The sequence below is a fragment of the Sorex fumeus genome, unplaced genomic scaffold, assembly GCF_029834395.1.
Source record: "Sorex fumeus unplaced genomic scaffold, SorFum_2.1 ptg000098l, whole genome shotgun sequence".
NCBI classification, from domain to species: domain Eukaryota; kingdom Metazoa; phylum Chordata; class Mammalia; order Eulipotyphla; family Soricidae; genus Sorex; species Sorex fumeus.
The window spans coordinates 31,237,534-31,262,884 of NW_026606155.1; the positions used below are offsets into that span (position 1 = coordinate 31,237,534).

Below are 25,351 nucleotides of genomic sequence, written 5' to 3' on the forward strand. Positions count from 1 at the left end.
CACTCTGCCCCTCCACACTGACTTTTCCAATTAAAACATTTGCCTTGGGGGTAGAGGGACAGTGATTATTATTGCATGTGAGGGACAGAACTTGTGTGAGGGACACCGGGTGGAAACAGACAATCCACCCAGTAAGTGGCCAATAGACCCTTATTCTAGAGAGACAGAAAAACAGTGTTTGGGGGTCATTAGACTGGAAAAGGCAAATCTCGATTCCCAACCTCTCGTAAAGTGCAGCCAAGGAGGGAATTACAGTGAGATGAAAGTGTGATACAGGTCAGGGTGACTGTGGGAGGTAGCTGACCCCTGCTAGTGACACACTTTGGATACACTTGCCACATTCCCATCAGCGAGGTGCTCAGGGCTGGAGAAGGAACATCTCACCTAACTCTCACATGTGTCTCCTGCAAGAGGATTATGAATGACAACAAGAACACAGAGCCTTGTGCTCATCCCCCGTGGCGGTCAGGAGCAGTGTCCTTGCTCGCGGTGACCCAGCAGCTTGCAGACCACACAGCCTGGCTGCTCTCCCAAGTTGGGGACCTGTTCTCTGGGCACTTGGGGAAGTCGCGTCAGCCAGAGCGCATGTTCCTTACATTCAGCTGCCGCATCTTGTCGTCAGCGTCACTCTCTGAGAAGTGCTCCACGTTCGTCAGCTGCAGGTCCATCTCTGTGAGCCACACCACAATGCTGTCCCTCGTGCCCTCGAATTCTTCTCTCTGGCTGATGAAATGCTGTGAGAGCAAAGGAAACCATGCTTGTGTTGGTGAGGAGAGTTTAGGTGGAAGGCATGATCATGTGCAGAAACCTGTCTGGGGAGCCTCCGGGGGAACCCCGCCAGAGCCCCCAGAAAGTGTGGGGCCAGGAGTGTGAGTCTTATTCTGGCTGTGTGATACCAAATCCACCCCCAGAGTTCTGAGTCTCCCATCTTTCCCATGGTGAAAGTGTGAGGATAACGGGGATGAGGATGACCTCTGAGGTCCTCCCAGCATTTACTCTGAGGTCAGGGATTTCTCTCTACCTGTCCTGTGAAACGCTGATGCTGGCACGTACCCAGGGTGGCTCACAGGGGGCCATCCCATGGTAAGTGTGTACCATGGGTGGCTCACACCTTGCTGTTAAAATCACACAGACTTGCACTGCCAAATATGTACAGTAGTTTGTTAAAATGGTTTGGTAAGTAGAAAAAAGTGCTGTATCACTAAAAATGAATATGCTTATTGATGATTTGAAAACTTCAATTTATATTCATTGAAAGAAAGTAGGATTTATTTAACAAAATGGCCAGATTGCGAGAAACACAGATCAGAGCTCTGGAGTCAGCACCTTTAGGAAGCCCCTGAAGGGCAGGGCAGGCCAGGTGCTCTGCCCGGTTCTGCCCGTTCACCTTCTATGAAAGCTTTCACTTTGACAAAGGCACTTAGTAGCTTCACCATGGAAAAGTACTGGCCTTGGGCTTGAGCCTGGCCTGCACTGATGTAATTCTGAATGTTTCCTTGGAGTAAGAAGATCCAGAGATTTATCACCTCTAATTAAGGATGCCTCTCAGGTTACCACCTTAGAGATGGGCAGCTGATTTTCAGAAAAATGTAGCATTCAGTGCCAGTGAAAGGGTTATAGTGCTGACAGTCAAATGAGCAGGGAACAGAGAAATTAATGCAAGAAGGCTGTCCAAAATGCTCGCTGATTTCTTCCTCAGAAGGTTAAGGAAAAAAAAAAAAAGTCTAGCTTCTCATCTTCCTCAACTGGTTTCAAGAGCTTTCTGCTCTGAGAACAGAAGCAAGATTAAAATTACTTCCTGGAGACCAACACTGGTCCTGTTTAAACTTGTAATTATGAAAGGTTGACAAACACTATTGTCTGACTTACAGGAAGCTAAAGTGAATGTACATTAACACACACACACACACACACACACACACACACACAGAAATCAGGCCTGACCTCTGAGGCGAGTCTTCTCTGAAATTCACCAGGTGCTCCCTGCACCCCTAACCAAACTCTGGAATACAGGGGGTAGGGGGAGGCATATCCACATTCCTCAGAGTGCACAAGCAACCAAATGGAGCAGGGGTGCTGGACACAGTAGGCCTCATTTCAGAGACCAGAGGCACCTTCAGGACCCTGAGAGGCAGTTCAATGAGCAGGCATGTGTGTTTTGCATGTGGGGACCCAGGTTTGGTTCCCAGAACCGTGGAGTCTCCAAAGCACAGAAGTGGGAATAGCCAGTTGGGTGTGGTCTTCCCCCAACCCCCCAAAGAAACAGATAGCTTCTATCGCCCCCGTGACATCAGCACTCCAGTGCTGTGGGCACCTGTGAGCTGACATCCAAATCTTCAGGGGTGAGTAGAAAAAAAAGAGGGGTTCAGTGACATAAACCACAACAACAGGTTCTGCTGCCATGGAAACATCTTTTCTGGGGGTTGGGGGTTAGGGTTTGGACCACAGTCCCTGGCTGTGCTAAGGGGCTGCTCCTGCTCTAGGATCACTCCTGGTGGTGCTCAGGGAACCATGTGGTGCTGGGGATCAAACCAGAGCCACTGCATGCAAGGCAAGAGCCTCAACTCTCTTTAGTCCAAATACCTCTTTTAGGAAAAAGCACGCTGGTGGCTTTGGACCTAAAGCAAAGGGAAGTGTGCACAGGGATAGGGCGGGTCTTGCGGACAATCATGAGTCGCTGCTCAGGTCGACCTGACAGCATGATCCCAGGATCCCATGATGCTGACACCCTCATGGCTCCCCCATCAAGCTACACAGCCCGGGGCGGGAAGGTTTACTCTGAGTCTGCGCAGGATGGCCGTGACGCGCTTCTGCAGGCTGTCCCAGCGCTGGTTGCCCTCGTGGACCATCTGCTTGAGTCTGCTGGCCGTGTCGGTGCGGTTCTCACGGGCCAGCCGCCGGTACTGCTTGTTGATGAGCTCCAACTGTGTGAGTCGCTCATGGATCTGCCGCTGGAAGGCCTGTGGCATACATGCACCCTCAGCACACAAGTGGGCAGGGGGCCCCCAAACTATCAGCTGCTCAGGGCCAGGCCCACAACATCACTGCCTGGCAGCCGGTAGGGTGCGGAGTCGGGGTTAGGCCATTATTAGGATATTAGTGGACACGAGAAAGTCGGCCCCCGTAGGGGGCATGCGTGCTACTAGCAGGGTTCAGGCATGCAGGTGGGTGATGAGGACCCTGCCAGAAGAGGGCTTACCTCAAATCGCTTCAGCTCCTCTTTGGCACTGGTGTACAACACCTCTGAGGAGTTTGGGTAGGCAGCCGTTCTCTCAGCAGACTTGAGCCAGTCCTCGAAGCGGGAATAATCATCTAGGAACTTCTGCCACAGGCGCCAGGTCTCCTCAATTCTGAAGGGAGGAGAGAAACTTACTACGAGTCACCCCTTCCAACCTGGAGCTTCCTACGGCCCCTCGTGCAGCCTCAACCCTGCCCCCTAGGGCCCCCAGCCCTGGTATGGTCCAGGGGGCCCTAACCCAGCTCGTCCCCTCAGGAACTAATTGGGGGCATCATTTCTTGGCCAGGATGTCTCTTCTGAGGGTGTCAAGTGCCCGAGAGCACTGGTGGTGCCAGTAGGAACCAGGGCATCTCTAGCACCTTTAGCACTGGGCACACACAAGATCAGCGGTTAGCCACGGTCCCAGCCTGAGATCCAGAGAACTGGGTGAAGCATTCTTCTCATTATGGTTTTCTTGGCTGATTCCTCTTGAGAGCACTGGCCATGTCCACTGAGCCCCATCACCCCACAGACTTCCAGGGACGCGCCTCACTAGGGACCTCACTCAGACCATATGCAGGTGCAGCGCGGGCCCAGCTGCAGATCCGTGAGGTGGTGCAGGGCCTTACTTCATGCGCCGCTCCATTGACATGGCACAGATATTCCGCCAGCGCCTGTCCAGGCTCCTGGTGGTCTGCTGGATGGAGTCACACTCGGTCTCATTGGCGCAAGCATCCGAGTCGTGCAGTAGCACGTCGCATATGCTGAACACCGACTCCACGCCTGCGCTGTGTTGCTCGATGTCCCGCTGCAGGTCCTGCCATCACAACAAAGTGACACGTGCCTTCAGACCAGATGGTGCTGGAGGGCAGACGGGCAAGAGCATCCACGCTTCTCACCTTGGGCTATAGTCCTGGCTGCCAACAAGGTGCCACCCACACCCCAGGGTGCCATCTACACCCCACACTGGAACCAAAAGAACTAGGAGGAGGAGAGGGGTGCCGAAGGGCTTGTCCCAGAGGTATTTTCCTCCAGGGACACAGTATATCACCCTTCCTCACTGTGAAGATGCACAGAGAAGAGGAAGGAGAAGGACTCTCCTCTATGCAGCAGACCCTTGAGACATGATGGTGAGGGTGTGGGGGATAACTGGCAAATGTCACTTTGTGGGGGAGGCATGAGGAGAGGACCCCAAACTTTCATATCTGATCTATGGAAGCAATCGAGCATCTGATAGCATGTAATAAGCACGGAAGCACAGGTAGGATTTTGCCAGATGGCTCCCTCCGAAATTCTTTTGTGACACATTTCTATTTTCTGCTTTTGATGGAATATCTAAAGTCTAAGCTTAGCATGATGATAAACATATGGCAACCAAAAAGAAAAAAAACTCTAAAAGGTTCCTCAAGGCCTGTCTTTAATAGGTAGAAAATTAGGTCCCAGACCCCTCTAAAGAATCTGTGTCCTCATCCCCAGATTATATTAGGTTACCTGAAAAAAGAGAATTAAAACTGACTTGAAAGGAGGTACATTATCCTGGATTATCTGGGCGGGTCTAGTGTGATCTGAGGAGTCCTTAAGAGTGGAAGAGGCAAGGTGCAGGGGCTTAAGGGGCTTGACAGGCAAGTGCAGACTGTGAGTTTGATCCCCTCCCCACAAGCCCACCATCCGGCAATCCTGGAGCCCTGGATGCTGAGGCCTTCCCAGCAGCCCTGCTGAGAGTGATCCCCAGAGAAAGGCCCAGGAGATGGCTCACGTGCCCAGGGAAGCATGAGGTGGCAAGCTTAATCTCCAGGGTCTTGAGTACATGTGAAGACCACACTGAGGTGATTCTGAATACCTGAGGGTCTGGGATTCTGCACTGAGTGGCAGAGGGGGGGGCAGTCAGGATAGTGATAGTGGGAAAGAAACACAGGAAGCAATGTTTTTGGCTTGGAGTGGGCTCATGGGTCAAGAAATGTGGGGACATACAGAGGGTCAACAGGTATATGAAAAAATTGCTCTGCATCACTGGTCATCAGGGAAATGCAAATCAAAACAATAGCAGCAATAGTGATAGCAGCTCACTCCAGTGAGACTGGTATATAGCACAAACAATGAAAACAACCAGTGTTGGTGTGAATGTGGGGGAAAGGACTCTTATCCACTGCTGGTGGGAATGTCAACTGGTCAAAACCTCTATAAACACTTCAAAAACACTAAGAATTAAGCTTCCATATGACCCCAGCAATTTCACTACAGTTCTTGGCATCTACCCCCAAGGATCCCAACACACTCTTTTGAAAAGACATTTGTACTCCTATGCTCACTGCAGCACTATTTGCTATAGCCAAGATCTGAAACAGCTTAAGTGTCTAAGAACAGATGACTGAATAAAGAAATGGTGGCATATATTCACAATGAGACAGTACTCAGCTACAAGAGATGATGCAATGATGCAATTTGCTGTTACGTGTGTGAATGGATCTAGAGAGGACCATGCTGAGTGAAGTTAGTCAGAAGGACAGATACAGAACGCTCTTCCTCTTATGTGAAATATAAAGAGACAAAGGCAAATGGCCAAAGGCAACAGAACCTGAGAGCTGGCCTACAGATCTGAGTTTACCACTGTGGGGGCAGGGGCTGAGGGGTAGAATGAATGGTGGGACGAAGTAGAAACTCTGGTGGAGGGGGGTTGATGTTAGAACTTTGGATGAATGAAATCCTCTTATTAGAAAAACTGTAAATCGTGGTGCCTAAAATAAAACATTTGGGGCCTCTAAGAGCAAGAAATGGGTTCATGACTCAAGAAAGGAATCTAACCCTGTGGGCACCTTGATCTCTGTTGAACTGGATTTCTGTCACCCAAGAAAAAAATAATTTTGGACAGCTACAGCTGGGGACTATGTGATGGAAGAAATATAAAATAAAAAAACAAAAAACACCATGGGACTTCTTTATGGCAATGGTGGTTCTGAATACTCACTCCACTTCAGGGGTGGGTGGGGAGTGGTAGCTGGAGATAGAATTCATGAGGTGACTGAACTGTGTAATGAAGAATCCTTGGAATCAACCAGTCAAAATGATCAGCCGTTTTGTATAGAAACAAGCAAGGCTGAAAGGATAGCAACTGCTCCAAATTGTATGCTCCTGGGGAAAAAAATTCCCCGCAATTTACTGTACCCTATCACACACAGATTGGTAATATGTAAATAAATATGATTAGCTACTCCCAAAGTTAGTCATTCTTTAAGAGGAAAAATGTTTTTAGTCTCTATATTATCTACCTACAAAAACACCCCACTCGGGGTTAAAAGATTATTTGCAAGGCCAGTTCTACTAGGAGGCTGCTGGAGAAACTCCCATAATGGAGCTAGCTTAAAAATAAAGCTGTTAATGTGCAGTAACTGTGACCTGACTGAGGAGGCATTAGTGTCCATTAACATGGTATTTATCTCAATATTACTCATTTCTGCACAAAGCAAAGACAGAATTTAAATGACCTCAATTGAAAAAAAGACATGCTTAAATTGCAGAGTCTAAGTGGGAAAACCAATACTTATATTTCTGTAACATTGCTAAATGGCACCACTTTGAAAATCCAAGGGCGAGGCATCCTTTAAACAGTAACTGTGAAGCAATCATGAATCAAGGTTTAAGTCAAGAGCACTATCAAACATTGAGATCTATTTTGTGGGAGTGTGAGATGTCATTTAGGACCAAGAGCAAGACTAACCTGAACTGAGGAGAAATTACCTTCAGACCACCTTCGCCTGAAAAATGTTCAGGAATGGGGATGAGGCTCAAGTGAGCAGTTAGAGCACATGCCTTGCCTGTGTGTGCAGGGCCTGGGTTCCAACCACATGGGCCACCAGTACAATATATGTGACCCACTCCCAGAACATTAGAAAAGAAAGAAAAAGGTTCAGCCCTCAATTCCGACTGGAAGAAGCCATGGGGATGATCCTGCCACGTATCACCAAGGCTGAGGAGCAACACGTAGAACAGAGATCAGAGTGTGAGAATCAACACTGTGTAGAGCCGTCTGTCAGAACAGGTCTGGGGAAGGCAGAGGTGATGGAAAGCATTATATGGATGACTTCAAAATTACAGAGCAGCTCAGGAACTGCACGAGATTAAACCTGAGCATGTAGGACCCTTAGGGGCACTGGGATGTGATCAGATCAGTGACACAAGACAGCACTGGGGAACTCTGACAATAAGGAACAGCTGGGGCCGACCCAAGATGGTGCAATGCTGAGCTCGCAATGCAATGCAAGAGGCACTTCCTAAGCTACAGTCCAGTTGTGTTCCTGAGAATATCGTTTTCTCCCTCTTTAAAGAATTTTTTGGGGAAGAACTCGATTCAATAGACTATTGTTCCATGAAAACATTCCTGGGTTGGAAAATTATTTTCCATTCAATTTCTGCCTTTCCAAACTATACAATGAATAAAAAAAAAACAAACTTTGAAAAACAACAACAAAAAATACCAACAAAATAAGTAAAACCTGTTCAGGGAATCAAAAAAATAGCTCAAAGGGCCGGCATGCATGCATTGCATGTGAAAGGTCTGGGTTGGATCTTGGCAAAGCATATTCCTCCCTACCAGCCCCAACCAACACCTCAGGGTTGACTCTCCCCACGCCCCACCAGCACCACTAGGGTAAAGCCCAAAGGCCCAAAAAGAAAAGTCAAACAAAAACCTATTCATCACTGAGGTCAAGGTCTATATCTTAAACACCACTCACTCAAAGCCTTTCACAGGGTACGCCCAAGAGCGGTGGAGAGAGAGGAGTACAAGTTTCTCTCTGAACCAGCCAAGGTGAACTAGCAAAGCACGCGGTCAACCCGGGGCAGGTGTGAGCAGGTATGGTGCCTAATCCTACAAAAGCTCCTGGTTCATTTCCCCACCTGTTGCTCCGCCAGCCGCTTCTGGATCTCCTGGTCGTCACAGACATCGTAGACGACGGGCTTGGAGAGCTCAGATTCAATCCGGGCCAACCAGGTGCGAAGGTTGCTCATGTTTTTGTCTAACTGCTGAATGAAAGCAAAGGTCTCCTTCAGCTTCTTCACCCTAGACATATTTACAGGGGAAAGAAAAAGTGAGAGATAAGAAACCAAAGCTCATTGGTGAATGGTGAGGAGCATGTGCCAAGGAGGGTGGGGTCGGCTCACAAGCGCTGAGGCTGCTACCAGTGGGGGCATGAGAAACTGACCAGGGAGGAGTTTTCACAGATGTGACAACTTCCAAAACTGCTACTGCTGTGGTTGATCTCCAAAGGGACTGGAGAACTTATCCACTCACGGAAGTCAGTCCTATCTCCTGCAGAGCTGGAGTTCAGCTTTCCAGGGTTCAATTGGATGGGTGCCAATACCCTGATCTTTGCCTGCTGAGTTGAAGGAGTGGCCAACCTGCAGTGGCCAGTGGCTTTCCTTTATAGGGCACACAGCCCTGGCTCACAGGGGGGGTTCTTCCCCTCTCCTATGCAAGTACAGAACTGCTGCTGGACCCTACAGGTTCACATGTAGAGCTGGCCCGTGATGGGGCAGCTGTGTCAGTCAAAAGGGGGTACTGGACTAGAGGGGCAATACTAGGGTAAGGTGCTTTGTCTTACATATGGTCACCCCCCAGTTCGATTCCTGGCACTGCATATGGTCCCCCAGCATGGAGCAGGTCTAATTCCACTGAGTCCACGCGGACAGGGATAGACATGGGATCAGTATATATGCTGGACTCACTGGGACGACAGCAGCTAAGGGGGGCCACTGACCCCCAAAATGAAACTCTCCCCTAAACTGCCTTCCAGAAGGTATGAGAACAGAGCAAGGAAGGGCTTGTTCTGGTGATTTGTGGGGGCCTTCATGACTTCCGGGAAAAGAAGAAATGGCTTCTTGGAAAAGTCCCCACTTGGTGAAGCTTGTGTGCTGAGGTACAGTGAGAACCACCACAGGTGACAGTAGGAAGAGGAACAGGCTCACCCTCACCCACACCAGCTGCCACTGCCCACCCTTGTTCTGCAGCCCCAGTGTGCCAGCTTGATGCAAGCCTGACCCCACCCCGATGCCTCCGCATCCTCACCCTCCTGGACAGATCAGCTGAGCCCCGGACCTTTCCAGCTCAAGCATTTGGTGGCTCCTCTGCTGCCAGCCCTGTCCTGCAACACAGCCCTTCACTCCTCTGGGAGCTCTGACTACTGCTCACTGAAAAGCCAGGTCCCCTCGCCCAGGTGCTCTCATAGTGCTGGGGACCCTGTCGTTAGCACTCCATGTCCATGGTGCTCCTGCTGCAGCAGAATCCATGGGCCAGGGGGGCTACAGGCCCTCTCCTAGGTGGACAGAAGCACTTTTACCAGAGGGAGTCTTTCAGCGAGCCACATTGCTATGTCTGTGTACTTGGATATTTTCTCTTTGCATCCTACAGTGGACAGAAGCCAACCCCAGGAAGTGACTTTTATTTATTTATTTATTTGCCTTTTGGGTCACGCCTGGGGTTGCACAGGTATTACTCCTGGTTCATGCACTCGGGAATTACTCCTGGTGGTGCTGGGAGACCAGGAGATGCTGGGAATCAAACCCAGGTCAGCTGCGTGCAAGGCATACGCCCTACCCATTGTGCTATCGCTCCAGCCCTAGGAACTGACTTTTAGCTCCATCTCAATTACCAGCTAGTTTTATGATGTAGGGGGAAAATGCTCTGGTCCCTTCATCTCTCCCAGCCAGGCCTCAGAGGTCTCTCTAGCTTCAGGGACAGTAGCATGTGGGGGGGGGGGGGGGCGGTGGACGGGACATAAGGCCAGAGCCAGCTGGGGCTGAGTTGCCTGGCACCATCTGAGGATTGTGTATCCTGCAAGAATCAAACCTGCCTATCTCCCAGTTTCCTGGGCACTTTGCAAAGTTATCCAGAAGTCAGCGAACATAGTAAAGCCTCTGGTGTGTCAGTAAGCCACATTGCTATGTCTGGTGTGTCAGTAAGTGCCTAAAGTCCCATCACTGCTAACCAGGATTACGCAGCGCTCTAGTACTCTCTCCTTCACGTAGCAGTAGGTCCTTCATAAAGACTGCTCTCAACAGTGCCAAAAGGTAGGCAGGCATGGGAGGAGGCCATGGATTCTGATGTTGCAGGGAGGGCACAAACTTTGTGGCCAGGGTCTGAGTTTGAATCTTGACTGCACTTTATCTACCAGAAAAAATGATGCCAGCAGTAGTGTCTGGCTAAACTGGGTTGGGAGGGTTCAAATGAGACACACACATGGAAGGCATCTGGCATGGCCTGATGAGCCAGAAACTATGCTCATGATGATTTTCAAGATGTTTTCCAGATTATTCTCTTATTGCAAGTGCCATAGGAGAAATTCCCTTCAGCCTCACATGATGATTTATTAAAAAGGTGGTAACAGAATCCAGGTCCAGGCCTGGACAGAGCTGTAAGCTCTGGCTTTAGAAGAACCCCAGGCTTGCAGGGCAGGGAGCTTGTTGTGCAGTTTGCAGTGGTTAGACTCCAGGATGGCTCTGGCTGGAGGTGCAGCAGGCCCTCAGAGCTTCCCTGGGCAGGAGAGAGGCAGGAGGGGAGCTCAGACTCAACACTTATGCCCAGGCTGCCTGCCTGCCCCTCCTGCAGTGCCCATCAGGGCAGCCCCACAACAACTCCTAGCACCTGACCTGTCCATCCGAAGACCCCATCCTCTTCATTCAAAAAAAAAGGCCAGGGAGCTAGTACAGAAAGTTTAGAACAGCACTTGCTTTCCATGTAGCCAACCCCAGTGCTGATCACCTGCATCACAACTGGTCCCCTAAGCACTGCCAGGAGTGATCCCTCAGCATAGAGCCAGGAATAAAACCTGAGCACCACTGGGTGTGGATGAAAATGAGAGAGAGATTTGTTTATTGCAGCACTCTTTACAATAGCCAGAATCTGGAAAAAACCTGAGTGCCTGAGAACAGATGACTGGTTAAAGAAACTTTGGTACGTTTACACAATCGAGTACTACGTAGCTGTTAGAAAAGATGAAGTCATGAAATTTACATATAAGTGGTACTACATGGAAAGTATCATGCTAATCGAAATGAGTCAGAAAGAGAGGGATAGACATAGAAAGATTGTATTCATCTGGGGAACATAAAGTAACAAAATAGGAGACTAACACCCAAGAGTGGCTGAGATTAGTACCAAGAATTTTGCTCCATGGCTTGGGAGCAAAGATAGAAAAGCAAAGGGAGCTCAGATAGAAAAGGGAGCACCAAGTAAAGGGTGTTGGGAGGATCCTCCCAGGATGGGAGAAGCATGCTGAAAGTAGACTACAGACCAAACATGATTGCCACTCAATGCCTCTTTTGCAAACCACAACACCCAATAATAAGAGAGAGAGAACAAAAGGGAATGCCCTGCCACAGAGGCAGGGTGGGATGGGGGCAATGGGGGGTTGGAGGGATACTGGGACCCGTGGTGGTGGAAAATGGGCACTGGTGAAGGGATGTGTACTTGATCATTGTATAACTGAGACCCAAGCACAAACATTTGTAAGTCTACAACTGTACCACATGGTGTTTCACTAATAAACAAAAAAAAATGAGAGACAGAGACAGAGACACAGGCACAGACACAGAGACAGGCAGGCAGACAGACAGAGACAGAGACAGACAGAGAGAGATAGAGAGAAAGAGAGCACACTTTTAAGTAAAAAGATAACAGGCAGGGATGTGGCTCAGAAAAATGCCTTGCATGTGTACAGCACTACAACTCAATCCCTGGCAACACACACACACACACACACACACACACACAGCCAAATGATAAAGAAATAAGCAACAAAATAACCCGTATGTAAAAACAGAGACACAGTAATATTGACTCCTCTTAATCCCAGAGTGAGGGGCATAATAATGAGTTGTGGGGGGAGGAGGAGGCAGAGGAAATGATGTTCTTGGCCTTTTAGGACAGTGGTACTGTAGGTCATTGGTGACCACCAACCCAGTGCTCAAAGATGCACAGGAAAACAGATTTTCTACTGTGATCCCATAGCATAGTTTTTACATTTCTATGTTGTGGATGCTTTTGAGCCTACACACTGGTGAAATGAAACATCTACAGGACATGTGGACATCTGGTCTTTACATGTTATCAACTCATTTAACCTTCACGACAAAGTTGAACATATTTTTAGTATACCATTTGGCATGTGACTGTGACTGTGACCATTTGGCATAATCGAGGCACAGAGAATAAATAACTTGAGTGGTAAGTGCAGAAATCTAATCCTGCACCAGTAAGTACTTTCCTCATGGGATCTCACATAAGATCTGCATCTGCTAATGAGCACACAGCAGCCCCTTGTCTAAGGTACAGGACAATTTTTGCTACTGTTAGGAAACAAGGTCAGAAGTCTTGATTTGGGCCACAGAGACAGATAGTACTGGGGGAACACAACGGCACTGCATATGTTTCAGTTCCCAGCACCCACATAGAGTCTCCTGAGCACTGCTAGGAGTGATCCCTGAGCACAGAATCAAGCAGTTCTGAGCGATGGCTGGAAAACCTCCCCACCCCATAAAGAAGTTTGGCCTCCTGAGTCCAGAGAACACCTGGGGGAGGTGTGCATCAACCACATGCTGTGCTGTGAGCTCATGTCCCCTCATGTCCCCTCTACACTTTCCTCCAAGGAACACTTAGCCGTTAGCCCAACGTGGCCCTAATGCTGAGGAATCAAAGAACTAAAATATAAGTCTTCATCCAAAGAGCTCATTGTAGAAAGGAGACCTAATTTGAACACTATAATTCCACAATACAAGAGGATTGTAGAAAGTCCCTTCTAAATAAGTGATGTTCATTCATTCCTTTGAATTTGCTTTCATAAAAAGGTGGTCAGATTATATTTTATTATAATATAATATAATAATATATTTTACCTATTAATATTGTTTGGGGGCCACACCCAGCAGTGCTCAGGGTTTACTCCTGGTTCTGCACTCAGGAGCCTCCTGGCAGGGCCTCGGGGGTCTTTTATGGTGCTGGGGATGAAATCTGGATCAGCCACATGAGATAGATCTCTGACCCACCAGGTTAGAGTTTAAGGAAAAGAGGTAAAGGCCTCAAAGATACCTAGTCACTAAGTAATCTGTTGTCACACTACTACTCATACACATTGCTTACCAAGCAAGTGAAGTACCGATTAATAAACATCACACACATACTAAAGATGGATTAAAGAGGAGAGGAAGGAGAGGGGGAAAAAAGGAGGCAGCTGCTGAGACGGTATGTCCCATAAAGCAAGACTAACGGCCAGAGCAATAGTACAGGGGTAGGGCATTTGCCTTGCATGCAGCAGACTTGGATTAGATTCCTACATCCCATATGGTCCCCTGAGCACTGCCAGGAATAATTCCTGAGTGCAGAGCCAGAGGTAACCCCTGAGCATTGGGTGTGACCCAAAAAGCAAAAAAAAAAACCAAAAAAACAAAAAAAAAAAAAACCCCCAAAATAAAAACCCACCCAGCAACAACAACAAAAAGGAAAATTCATAAAAGATTAAACCTGTCCCAAACTCAGACCAAAGACAGAGTATTCAAAAGTGCACCTGACACAGGGTTGGTCCTGAAATCATCACGTCACAAACTCAGCAGCCATCACTGTTGCTGAGTCTGTGTCTGTTACCTTCTGCGAGTCAGGAAGTGTCTATCACTGGCCAACCCAGGCCACTAACCTAATCCAGGTTAGGTTTGTCAATATTGCTCTTAGGAAAATGTACACCTTGAATTCATACTGGGAACCAAGGAGGCGCATTCAGGAGCAGCCCCTTGGCACACAGGAGCAGCCGTGGCACTACAGTATATCACCAAGCCAGGCAGCGGGGTCGGGAAGTTCCCATCTCTGGATCTGCCCATATCTAACCTGGCTTTTTTGACTAATGTTGTTTTCATATATCTATATCTATATAGATATGTGTGTGTATGTGTATATGTGTGTGTATACACACACACACACACACACATATATTTCAGCAAATCCTGTTTCTCCAGAAAAAGCATGATTTTTTAGGTTTGGAAGAACAACACCAAAAAATTTTCCCCCTGTACAAAGGAGAAGAAGTGGAGACCATAAGGAGAACTGGACAAAACCAAAGCACTGTTATGTGCCAAAAAATCAGTAGTTTAACCTAGGAGTAGTTTCAAATAAGGTGTTTTTCTCACAGGGATTATGGGTAGAAAATAATAGAGGCAAGCTTTCCTTTTAACTGGCAACGATGTATCATTATATAATATTTGGGAATCCTGTTCTCTTCTCCAACAAAATCAAGTCAGGTTACTTTCATTCTATACATAAAGCCAAAGACTCAAAATGCGACAGCATTGCATAGCAAACTCACATATGTGGAGTAATTGACATTTCAGTCTTATTCCCAACACATTATAGGGTTCTGGTATTTAATTATACAGGCCCTTCCCGACATTGGTATCACTAAGCAAAAATAAAAATAAAAACTAAAATTCCTATACCAATATGAACAGCATAGCTGAAAAATTACTAGTAAATAAATAAATCCTCGAACCCGAGTAATTGAAAGTATCTGAATTTTGTGCTGACATAAATAGAGACTGGACGCTCTGGGCAGCTGTCAGTTGCGGAAGCTGCCACACAGTCTGTGTAGACACAACCGCATCGTTTGCAAGGACTCCACTTCTTGACAGCAAGGCGAGCAATTCCTCGGGGATCTGCCAGCCCAGCTCTGGGGCACGCGAAGGACAATACACTGGAGCACCCGGCCTCCCCGCGGCTCCGCCGGCTCCCACCCGCACCGCGACCCATCCCCCGATGGCTGGGCGTGCAGTGACAATGGAGATGGCCACACTCGGGGCCAGCGGCTGCCCAAGGCCGAAGGGGCACTTACTGCGGAGGAGAGAAAACCATTCCTTAAGCTTAGCGGCAAGCTCCGAAGGCTGCGGCTGCACCTCCACCTCCGGCGCGGCGGCCCCTCCCCCGCCAGGCCAGCGGGCCTCATTCACTGGTGCAGCAGCGGGCACCGCCGCCCTCCCCAAGCCTCCCGGGGCTCCAAGGCACCGCCACCAAGCCAGGCCAGCCCGCAGCCCCGGCTTCTCCGTTCAGTGCAGTTTTCAATCGGTCTGTTCCCTTCCAATAAACAAATATCTCTTTAAACACACACACACACACACACACACACACGAGTCTTTGTTCAGAGGCTACAGAATTGCAATGCAGGGAGCTGTGGAGGGAGGGTGGGGGGGGGGAGGAAGAAAGTGTTATCTTGGCTATGGGTTATTTATGAAGTGCTATAAAACCCAGGGAAGAAGCATTTCGATTTGGGGCATGCAAAAGAAGATTCTCGGCTTCCTCAAATTAAAAATGCCCTCAGGTTGTAAAGGAACAGTGGAAGTGGAAGGCCTGGAATCCAGCACCAACACCTTTGCGTTCATTTGATGGCTGGCCCTGAAGAATTCTCCAGGGTGGGGGCTGGGGCCCAATGTGGGACTGCCTCTCTGCTGTGCCACTTCAGCCCTGTATATCTAGGCTTGGGGGTGGGAATGGGTGAGGGGGAGGGTCAGCAGAGCATTCATTTTAGTCTATCCTTCTGCTCTTTGGCTGAAAAAGAAAAATCCATCTTAAGAGAACAAATGGAGTTCAAGACTGCAGAAGAAGGAATTGTGCAATTTTCCTTGCTTGCTCCTCCCGGGACTCAGCACGTGAGTGCTTGGGGCTGCCTCCTTGTCCCTATCTGGCATGCTCTCTCCTTGGCGGCTGTGTGCATGAGCACCCGGGTTTGTGCCAGCTTCCCTCAGGCTCACTCCCTGCCCTATTTTGACATGGGGTGGCAGCAATCATTTCTCCTGGGGTCCACGTCATTGTTGTATCTCCAATTGAAACACAGCAAGTTCTTTCTACACTGCACACTTCAGAGTGCAGTGTGAAAAGGAAGAAGCCCTCAACAAGATTCACTTCTACTCACAGTCTGGATGTCATAGCTGAATAGGGTGCCCCTCAGGGCTGAAAAGATAGTACAATGAATGGGTAAGCTTTGTATGAGGCTGACCCAGGTTTGATCCCTGGCATCCCATCTGGTCCTTCGAGCCCTACCAGGAGCAGTTCTTCCATAGAACAAGGAGTAAGCCCTGAACTCCACCAGACATGGTCTCAAAACAAACAAAATATCCTTGAGACCCACTGGGATTTGTTCTCTTGTGGTAGCTTCCAGCCCCCTCTCATTGCCCCCTCCCTTCCCCCCAAAGCACTTCTGCAGGCTCCTTAGTCCCAGGCACCTGCTCCTGAAATGGATGAGCAGGCTTATAGGAGGAAAATGCAAGGCAGGAAGGTCTCACATCTAGCACTCCCCGTACTGAAATATCTCAATCCTTCCAGTGTCACTGGAGCAGGCGTCCAGCTACGACCAGAGGAAGTCAACTCTATGACTAACAGCGCTGTTTGGTGATCTAGAATAACCTTGAAAAGATACAGATAAGAGGAGAGCAATGAAAAACTTTAATCAGTTTTAAAGGTCCCGTATCTCCCTGTCCATTCTACCAAGGATGGAAAAACAATCTTCACACAGAGTTGCCATGGTAATAACTTCTGCGTCTAAGTGACAACATTTTTCACTGCTACTATTATGAAGTAGTAGGTGGGCTTTGGAAAGGTGAAATGTGAACATCGTGCTTCATTAAAGGTTCTTCCCAGAGACCAGATCCTTCTTGGTGGTGAGAGAGCTGAGTCTGAATAGGGGACCAGATGGGAGTGAGTCTATGCAAGCTCATTCTAACATTGGCTTACAGGTGCCAAGTCTGTTAATAATGCTACCATTGAAGAAAAATTAAGGGAAAAAAGTGAACAATAATTCTAATTTTGCTGTTGGCGTTTTGGGGCCATACCAGCCAATGTTTAGGGTTCATTCCTAACTCTGTTTTTGGGGGTCACTGGCAGGGTTCAGAGGATCCTATGTGGGTCGAGGAATTGAACCCATGTCAGCTGAGTAGAAAGCAAGTGCCTTATCCACCCACTTAAACTCTCTTTCTGGTTCCTGATTTTTTTTTTTAAGGTTAAGAAAGTCTCCTTGTGGGGCTGGAGCAATAGCACAGCAAGTAGGGTGTTTGCCTTGCACATGGCTGACCCTGATTTGATTTCCAGCATCCCATATGGTCCCCCAAGCACCACCAGGGATAATTCCTGAGTGCACGAGCCAGGAGTAACTCCTGTGCATCGCTGAGTGTGACCCAAAAAGAAAAAAAAAAGATAAAATTAAAAAAAAAAAGTCTCCTTGTGGGGCCAGATAGCTTAATCAGCTGGGCACATTCTTTGTAAGCTGGAGGCCCAGGTTTCTCTTCCAGCATGGCACGGTCCCCTGAGCACCACCAGGAGTGACCTTCCTACAAGCACAGAACCAAGAGCAGCCCCAGAGCACTGGTGGGTGTCCCCCCCAAACAATAAAAGAAAATGCACACACTGGGTAGTGCTCAGGAGCTATTCCCGGCTCCATGGAAGCTGGGCCTCCTGCATGCAAAATTTGAATGCCAAGCCTTGGAGTCAGCTCCTTGGCCCTCTATTCGATATGCCAGACACAGTAACAACAAAGTCTCCAATGGAGACGTTACTGGGCCCGCTCGAGCAAATCGATGATCAACGGGAGGGCCCTCTAATGAACATTGAACAAATACAAATGAAGCAAAAGGAAAAATTATAATGATGGATGAGGCCAACACCAACAGGTAAACAATGTAAACACTCCAGGGCACAGCTCTCCTATTTCAGGCGCTGCAAGTTCTGACCAGCTCATTCACACATGCTGCCAGAGTCATGAAAAGGAGCAGAAGGAGCCCTTGGGCCCTGGAGAGCTCAGCAGGTGGAGTGACTGCGGCCCATGGTCCCAGCAGTACTGCTCCTAGGGACCCCAGTGCTGTGTTGTGGTGGACACCACAACCAAGCGTGTCCAATCACAATAGAAAAGTGTGGACCTGGGAGACCACTGCCACCAATAGCTCAAGTGAGCGCCACCACTAAAGCGGTAGAGCCTCTCAAACAGGACAAGTAAAGCATGTGCAAGCCCCACAAGCAAGTCTGCACCTTCCCCCCACTCATCATGGCTACCATGGCAACAATCAAATATAAATAAATAAAATACAAAAGCACTAGCACAGCGGGTAGGGCGTCTGCCTTGCACGCAGCCAACATGGCCGACCCGAGTTCGATTCCTCCGCCCCTCTCAGAGAGCCCGGCAAGCTACCGAGAGTATTCGATATGCCAGACACAGTAACAACAAAGTCTCCAATGGAGACGTTACTGGGCCCGCTCGAGCAAATCGATGATCAACGGGAGGGCCTTTACTTTACTTTACTTACAAAAGCACTAAAACATGAACATCCCCAAAGCATCCAATGCACCTCCCTATGTCTCTGAAGAGACTCCACGAAGATGCCAAGGTGTTTCACCAAAGCCAGAGCCCGCTGGAGTTCCAGATATGGCCTTGGTCACGGAACCAGGGAGGGCTTCTGGCAAACAAAGAGGGTTTTCAAGAAGTTCAGTTTCTGGGATTTTGCAATCAAAGGTGGATGGAGGAGATATGTGTCTGGCTGAGTCTCTGATGTCAATCCCACTGAGTGGGAAGTGCCGGGGGACCCTCTTTTCAGTTTTGCTCTGTGCTGGCAGAAACATCTCACCCTTGTCTCTTTTTGTCCACTATCTTGTGCCTAAACTGAATAGGTAACCCAGCTTTCTCCAAAACAGAAGAGCACCACGAGTGGCTGTTTTGAAAGAGAAGTATCACAATTAAGCTGTATCTCCAGCAGTTGGGCTTCTGCTGCCTTGGTTTTCAAAGATGCTATCTAATAAAATCTGGAGAAGAGTCAGTGGCTTTTTTTTTCTGCTTTTTTGGGTCACACCTGGCAATTCACAGGGGTTACTCCTGGCTCTGCACTCAGGAATTACTCCTGGTGGTGCTATGTGATGCTGGAAATCGAACCCGGGTTGGCCGAGTGCAAGGCAAATGCCCTACCCGCTGTGCTATTGCTCCAGCCCCAGTGGCTATTGTTTTTTAAGGGGTTAACTCTTCATTTAATCGGTCAAATAAGCATATTCGTGTATCATCTCTTACCCTCAAATCAGACTGGGTTACAGAACAATCATCTCATCACCTGGGATCATAGTGCTGCATGCAAAATGGCCTTTATTTGACATAATGAACAGGATTTGTAAGAGCTCAGTGGTCAAGGCCCCCTGAGAACAGGGAGATGTTCCCACAGCAATTCGATAGAGTGACAATTCTGTGATAGTACTTTCCGACCCTAATGGCCCCTCTAGCTCTATGTGAGGAAACCAGGAGCTCCCTCACACCCTTTAATTCAACTATATCAGGAGCGTCCCTCTTGTTCCTTGCTTGAAGGGTTTTAGAGAAGTTGCACAACACTTTGAAGAAATATGGTGACTCGGGGCAAAGGCCCCTTTTCTCCCTCCCTCAGAAGGAAAGCCCAAGAGAAGTGTCCCAAAGGCTTAGTGGCTGCATGGGATGAAGCTGGCAGTGTCTGGGCATTTCTCACTCAGGAGCTCAGGTCCACTTTGTCCACTACAAAATGGGATTGCAGAGGTCACAAGACTTGTCACATAAGGGTCCAGGACTCTGATGCACGGATGTGGCCCCTTGTTACCTCCCCCCTGCAGGCCGCTCTAGCTCCATGTTTCGTGGCCCAGGAACTGCTGAGGAGATAATTTCAAAACCTAAGTCACAGGCTCGGCAATCTGTTTTCAGGGGCCCTTCAAGGACTCAGAGGGAAGGTTATGTGTGGGAAGCAAGTTCTGTTCAGGTTCTAAGGAGACATCGAGAGTCTCTGTTTAAAAGCCACATTCTCTGAAGCACCACATGCTTTCTGAGGCCTGGTGTGGTGTGACAGTCAGAGCTCAGCTCCATCGTCCCACTGTCAGACTTTCCTGAGGTGGTTATTCACTTCTCTGGGATGCAGGGGAGCAAGAATGAAACAGAGCCTGGCTTTTACGAGAAAAAGGTTTGGTCACCTGGCCAACCTGCCCTATGATGGGGCCTATCTGAAACCACCAAAAAGCTCATGATTTTTAGTAACCCTATCCTCTACATGTCATCAATTCTTTTGAAATTTGCCTACATTTTGCTAAGCAAAAACCCAGGAGAACAGGACTTATTTCTTTATCAAAGAATTAAAACTGATTCAAAACTGGAGGTCTTAGGTTGTTCAATACCATTTTAAACTTTGTAGTTAAGGGCTCATCATTGTAAGATGTAATAGCAAGGCAACAGGTAGATTCTTGTCATACATGCGGCCAACCTGGGTTCCATCCCTGGCACCCCATATGGTCCCCAAAGCCTTGTCAGGAGTAATTCCTGAGCACAGAGCCAGGAGTAAGTCCTGAGCACCTCCTGGTGTTTCCCCATGCCTCTCCAAAACTAAATCTTAAAGTCACCAGGCTAGATTCTTCTATAAGGTCTCCCACCAAATCCCACTTAGCAGGTTCAACAAGTTTAGCAGTGAAGTTGTCCCATGCCATGGGAGTAAAGAAGCAGAAAGCTGTGAGCACGATGGGAAAGGTCAAAATGGGTCTAGATGACTGTGGGCCAGTGAGGCAACCGGGGTCCCTCAGCATGCAGGTTGGCATTACTCAAACTGGAATTTTACAGCCAGTGTTTTGTTTCCCTAGTCCCCTCTTCTCCAGTGGTAATGCCATTGGTGTCAGAGGTCAGGCAGTGTTAATGCTATAGGAGGCTGACAGAGGCAGGTCCCAGCTTGCTGTCCCAGCCCACACAGGACCCTGAAGGATGAACTCAGTCACGAGTGTCTAGACTCCTAGCCTTGCCCTGAAGAGCTACCCCACCCTAGTCTTCTGTCAGTTCACAAGGCATCGGAAATTCTCAAACTGTGCCATCCTCCCTCCTTCCCTCCCTCCCTCCCTCCCTCCTTCCTCCCTTCCTTCTTTCCTTCCCCATCTCCCTCACTATCTCCCGCCTCCCTCTTCTCTCCCTCCCTTTTTGGTTTTGGGACCACAACCAATGCTTAGGTGTTACTCCTGGCTCTGCACTTAGGAATTACTCCTGCTGCCAGAGGACCATATAGAATGCTGGAGATTGAACCCAGGCTGGCTGTGTATAAGTCAAATGCCCTACCCGCTGTACTGTCTCTCCAGGCCCCCTGTGCTATGTATTTCAAGAGCACCATTCCAGAATGGACCGAGGAGTGGGAAGGTAGCAGCTCGCTCAGCTGAAATCCTGGTCACAGGGCCCAGAGAGACATTCCAGAGGCCAGAGACAGTACATGCAGTGGTGGCAAGGCAACTCTGGTTTAAATCTCCAGCACTACATATGGCTTCCTGAGTACAACAGAAGTAGGGAACTCCTCAGTTCACAGAGCCAGAAATAGCCTTTGAGCTCTGCCCAGAGTGGCCCCCAAGCCCCTTCCAAAAAAAACAAAATGAAAAAACAAAATCCTGGTTATATTAAATGCTAGCTATATAACTGTAGTGACCATTTCAGTATCTCATTTTGCTCTTTTATAAAATGAGATGACATGTACCTTTTAGAAGAATAAGGTAAATGTAAAAAGCACACTGTAAAGGTTATAGGTAGCAGCCTATAATTTTGCTCTTTATTTTGCTTAGTGTTCCTTTCCAAAAGGTCAGTGGAACTTAAGCTCTTCCACCTTTCTCTACCAAGAAATTGAGTGAAGTCCAGAAGCCATAGAAGATAAAGAAAATCACAAATCCATCAAACTCCGATAAGAAATAACCCCACTTAAAAATGAAGGATGGCTGGGGGCTGGAGCAATAGCACAGCGGGTAGGGCGTTTGCCTTGCATGTGGCCGACCCGGTTTCGATTCCCAGCATCCCATATGGTCCCCTGAGCACCGCCAGGGGTGATTCCTGAGTGTAGAGCCAGGAGTAACCCCTATGCATCTCCAGGTGTGACCCAAAACCAAGAAAAAAAAAAACGAAGGGTGGGATGCCATGGGGCCAGAGAGACAGTTCAATGGGTAGGATCACAAGCAATGCCTGAGGATACCCATGTTCAGTCATCAGTGTTATATGGCCCCTTTGGTACCAGTGGAAGCGACCTCTGGGCATGATACCAGGGGTGACCCTGAACACTACCAGATGTGGCCCCCAAACCAAAAAATAAAAAAGGAAAAAGAATGAGCTGCAACTCTCCTCTTCAGGAACCATAATCTAGTTTTTGCTCATGAGAGCTTTATGAACAGGAATATTGTTACTTAACTAGCCTCAATCTGTACAGAAGATTTGGGATGTTCCTTAATAATAAAGAAGCATCAGACACAATTTACCCCACAGACACTGTCTTATTCTTATGCACTGGAACTTCATCTGAAGCAGTGCTCTATGAGTACCTCAGAGAGTCAGACATGGACCTCACAGCCTTTCATCTCTAAGGCATGACTGAGAGATACCTTTTACTACTCAACCTCTGTACTACTTAGTCTCAGAGTCATAGTAACAGTCACTCAATGAATCCTGGTCACTGTGTGCTGGCCCCGAGCTGTCAGTCACATTTTGCAGACTGAGCCTTAGGTTAAATAAAGTCCCCATAATAAGTAGCAAAGTCAGTACTGGCTTGAAGTTGTGCACTTAGTCCTTACTAAGGATGTGGGCCACAGGCTGCAGTGCTTGGGGGCTATTCCCTGCTCTGTGCTAGGGATTGCCCATGATGTTCTGGTGACTGAACCTGAGTCAGCCACTTACCAAGCAAACACTATCTCTTCAGCCCCTTCCTAGATTTATTTTTCCTTTCCCAACTGGTAGTAGAGAGAAACTGAATTCAAACCAGTCTGAGCTGCCAGCCAAACCACCCAAATATCTGTCTTCATGCCTTTGTTACACAAGGACCTGATTTAGGAGGCTGAGTCTTTAATTGAGGTTTATGGGCTTCTAAGACTTGCTCATAGTCTTCTTTTCTAGCTTCATCTCTTTGTTGTTGTTGTTTCGGTGTTTGGGCCACACTGGGTGGTGTTCAGGTCTTACTTTTGGCAGTTCCCAGGGGACCATATGTGGTGTTGATGATTGAACTAAGGTTGGTCACATGCAAGGTAAGCGCCTTATCCCCTGTCTGATCTCTCTTTTTTCTCTTTTTTGGAGGGAAGGAGTTGGACCACCCCACCCTGGCTCTGTGTTCAGGGACCACTCCCAGTGGACTTGGGGAACTATATAGGATTCAGGAGATTGAACCGGGATAGGCTGCATGCAAAGCGAAAACCTATCTGTTGTACTGTCACTCCAATCCCTGTGCCATCTCTCTGACCCTAGCTTCAACTCTTATGCTTGAGCCAGTGAAGGATGCTGACCCCTGCACCTTCTTTCTCACAACACACACCTTTTTGTTTCTGCTACCAGTAACACCTGAAAATCACAACCTCTCATTCAGGACCATCTGGGAAAACCACTTTACTGTAAAGCTCCTCCTAATCTCCCCACCTCTACCCGCCTCACTCCAGGAAGATGAAATGGAAGCTCTTAAACCAATTGGCTTTACAGCTACTCAGATATCTGCTCCCTTTAACATAAACAACCTGCCATATTCTCTGTCTGTATTTCTCATAGCACTTAGCCTAGTGCCTTTGCTGATTGGATTACTTCTCCTTTAGTTTGCAGTGAACACGAGGTCAAGAGTATACCAAATTGTTAAGAGTATCTTATTTTCAGTACTCCCCAATTTTTCCATTATCTTGTCATGGTCTCTCGTCCTCCATATTCTACGTGGTTTGTAATGTCCACGCACACAATCACGTGACAGCTCTGCTCAATTGCACGCTTGGCCCCAGAGCTCAGTGTCTGTTCTCTGCCTGCCAGGGACAACTGAAAAATATTTTGGTTTGGGGTCTGTGTTTGGAGAGGGATGTTGAAGAAAGAAGACATTTTAACAGCTTTGGATAATATAAGAACCACTGTCACTGTCCTCCCATTGTTCATCGATTTGCTCGAGCGGGCCCAGTAACGTCTCCATTGGAGACTTTGTTGTTACTGTGTTTGGCATATTGAATACATCACGGGTAGCTTGCCAGGCTCTGCCGTGCGGGCGAGATACTCTCGGTAGCTTGCCGGGCTCTCCGAGAGGGGCGGAGGAATCGAACTCGGGTTGGCCATGTTGGCTGCGTGCAAGGCAAATGCCCTTCCGCTGTGCTATCACTCCAGCCCCATAAGAAGAAAAAGAAAAAATAAGAACCACTATTTTGTGAAAAGAGAGAAAATCATCAACCTGATTTATCAAAATGGAGAATTATAGCTTTGATTCGTATTCAAAAGTCCACATTTGGGTCCAGATCCTACTGAGACCTCCTGGTATTCTATGTGTATGCATATGCACACAAATGCAAGCACACATACACATGTACACACACACACACACACACACACACACACACACACACGATTCCTGCCTTGAGTGTGTCAAGCCCCGAGGATTTCTTTTCTTATAAAGTGTCCAGTTCTTAAGAACTCCAATTCACATCCAATTTTATACTATTGAAAAAAATATTAAAGTGGGGTATGCTAAAATATACTCTTTCAATGTTGAAATAAAAAATTATGTCCTTTGTTTTAGGAAGGGGGGCTTGGGCCCTCTAAGTGCTGCTGGGTATACTTAGAGGTACTTAGAGGCCCAAAGCCCTAGTACTAAGTACTCTGTGATCAGAGATAAATCCTGGGAGGACTTGGGGTTCCAGGCACCACATCAGAATGGTGTGAAGTGGTGCCACGACTAAAACTGGGGTCGGCTGTGTGCATAGAAAAATGCCTTACCCCTGTACTCTCTCTGGCTCCCATAAATTTTTGGCTTTAGCCTATTTTTACCTTTTTTTGTCTAAGCTTATAAAATTGCTAGATTATCTTAGAGGTCAACTTAGTGGCAACTGGGCGCAGTGTCTAGGTGTGTGAAGTATACACTATACCCAAGAAGCTGGGGTCAGTGTTAGGCCATTTCTTACCTTGATCCAATGACATCAAAAAGATGCTGCCAACGATCATTAACTTTATTGAGCTTGTCATCGATCTCAGTGGCTCTTGTTTTGCTGCTGGCCTTCATCAACTCTTCAGCCATTTGCTTTAACTGTAACTTGTTTTCACTAAACAAGTTTATTTCTTCCATGCAGTCCTGGGAAAGGCACCCAAAACCAGATTCTGAATCACTAAG

General features: G+C 47.9%; 1 protein-coding gene across 3 annotated transcripts in view; it reads right to left on the reverse strand.

Moving 5' to 3' along the window:
* SYNE2 (spectrin repeat containing nuclear envelope protein 2) overlaps nucleotides 1–25,351 on the reverse strand; it is a 301,999-nt gene that overhangs the window by 12,439 nt on the left and 264,209 nt on the right. For 2 of the 3 annotated variants that reach the window (XM_056133152.1, XM_056133154.1), the window contains exons 98-103: nucleotides 25,146–25,312; nucleotides 8,111–8,273; nucleotides 3,847–4,034; nucleotides 3,200–3,350; nucleotides 2,778–2,960; nucleotides 597–734 (exon numbers count right to left, since the gene is read on the reverse strand). In XM_056133152.1, the coding sequence (XP_055989127.1) occupies nucleotides 597–734; nucleotides 2,778–2,960; nucleotides 3,200–3,350; nucleotides 3,847–4,034; nucleotides 8,111–8,273; nucleotides 25,146–25,312 (990 nt within the window). Of the gene's footprint in view, nucleotides 1–596; nucleotides 735–2,777; nucleotides 2,961–3,199; nucleotides 3,351–3,846; nucleotides 4,035–8,110; nucleotides 8,274–15,081; nucleotides 15,233–25,145; nucleotides 25,313–25,351 lie in introns of those variants that run through there. The other variant, XM_056133151.1, reaches the window with a different exon arrangement.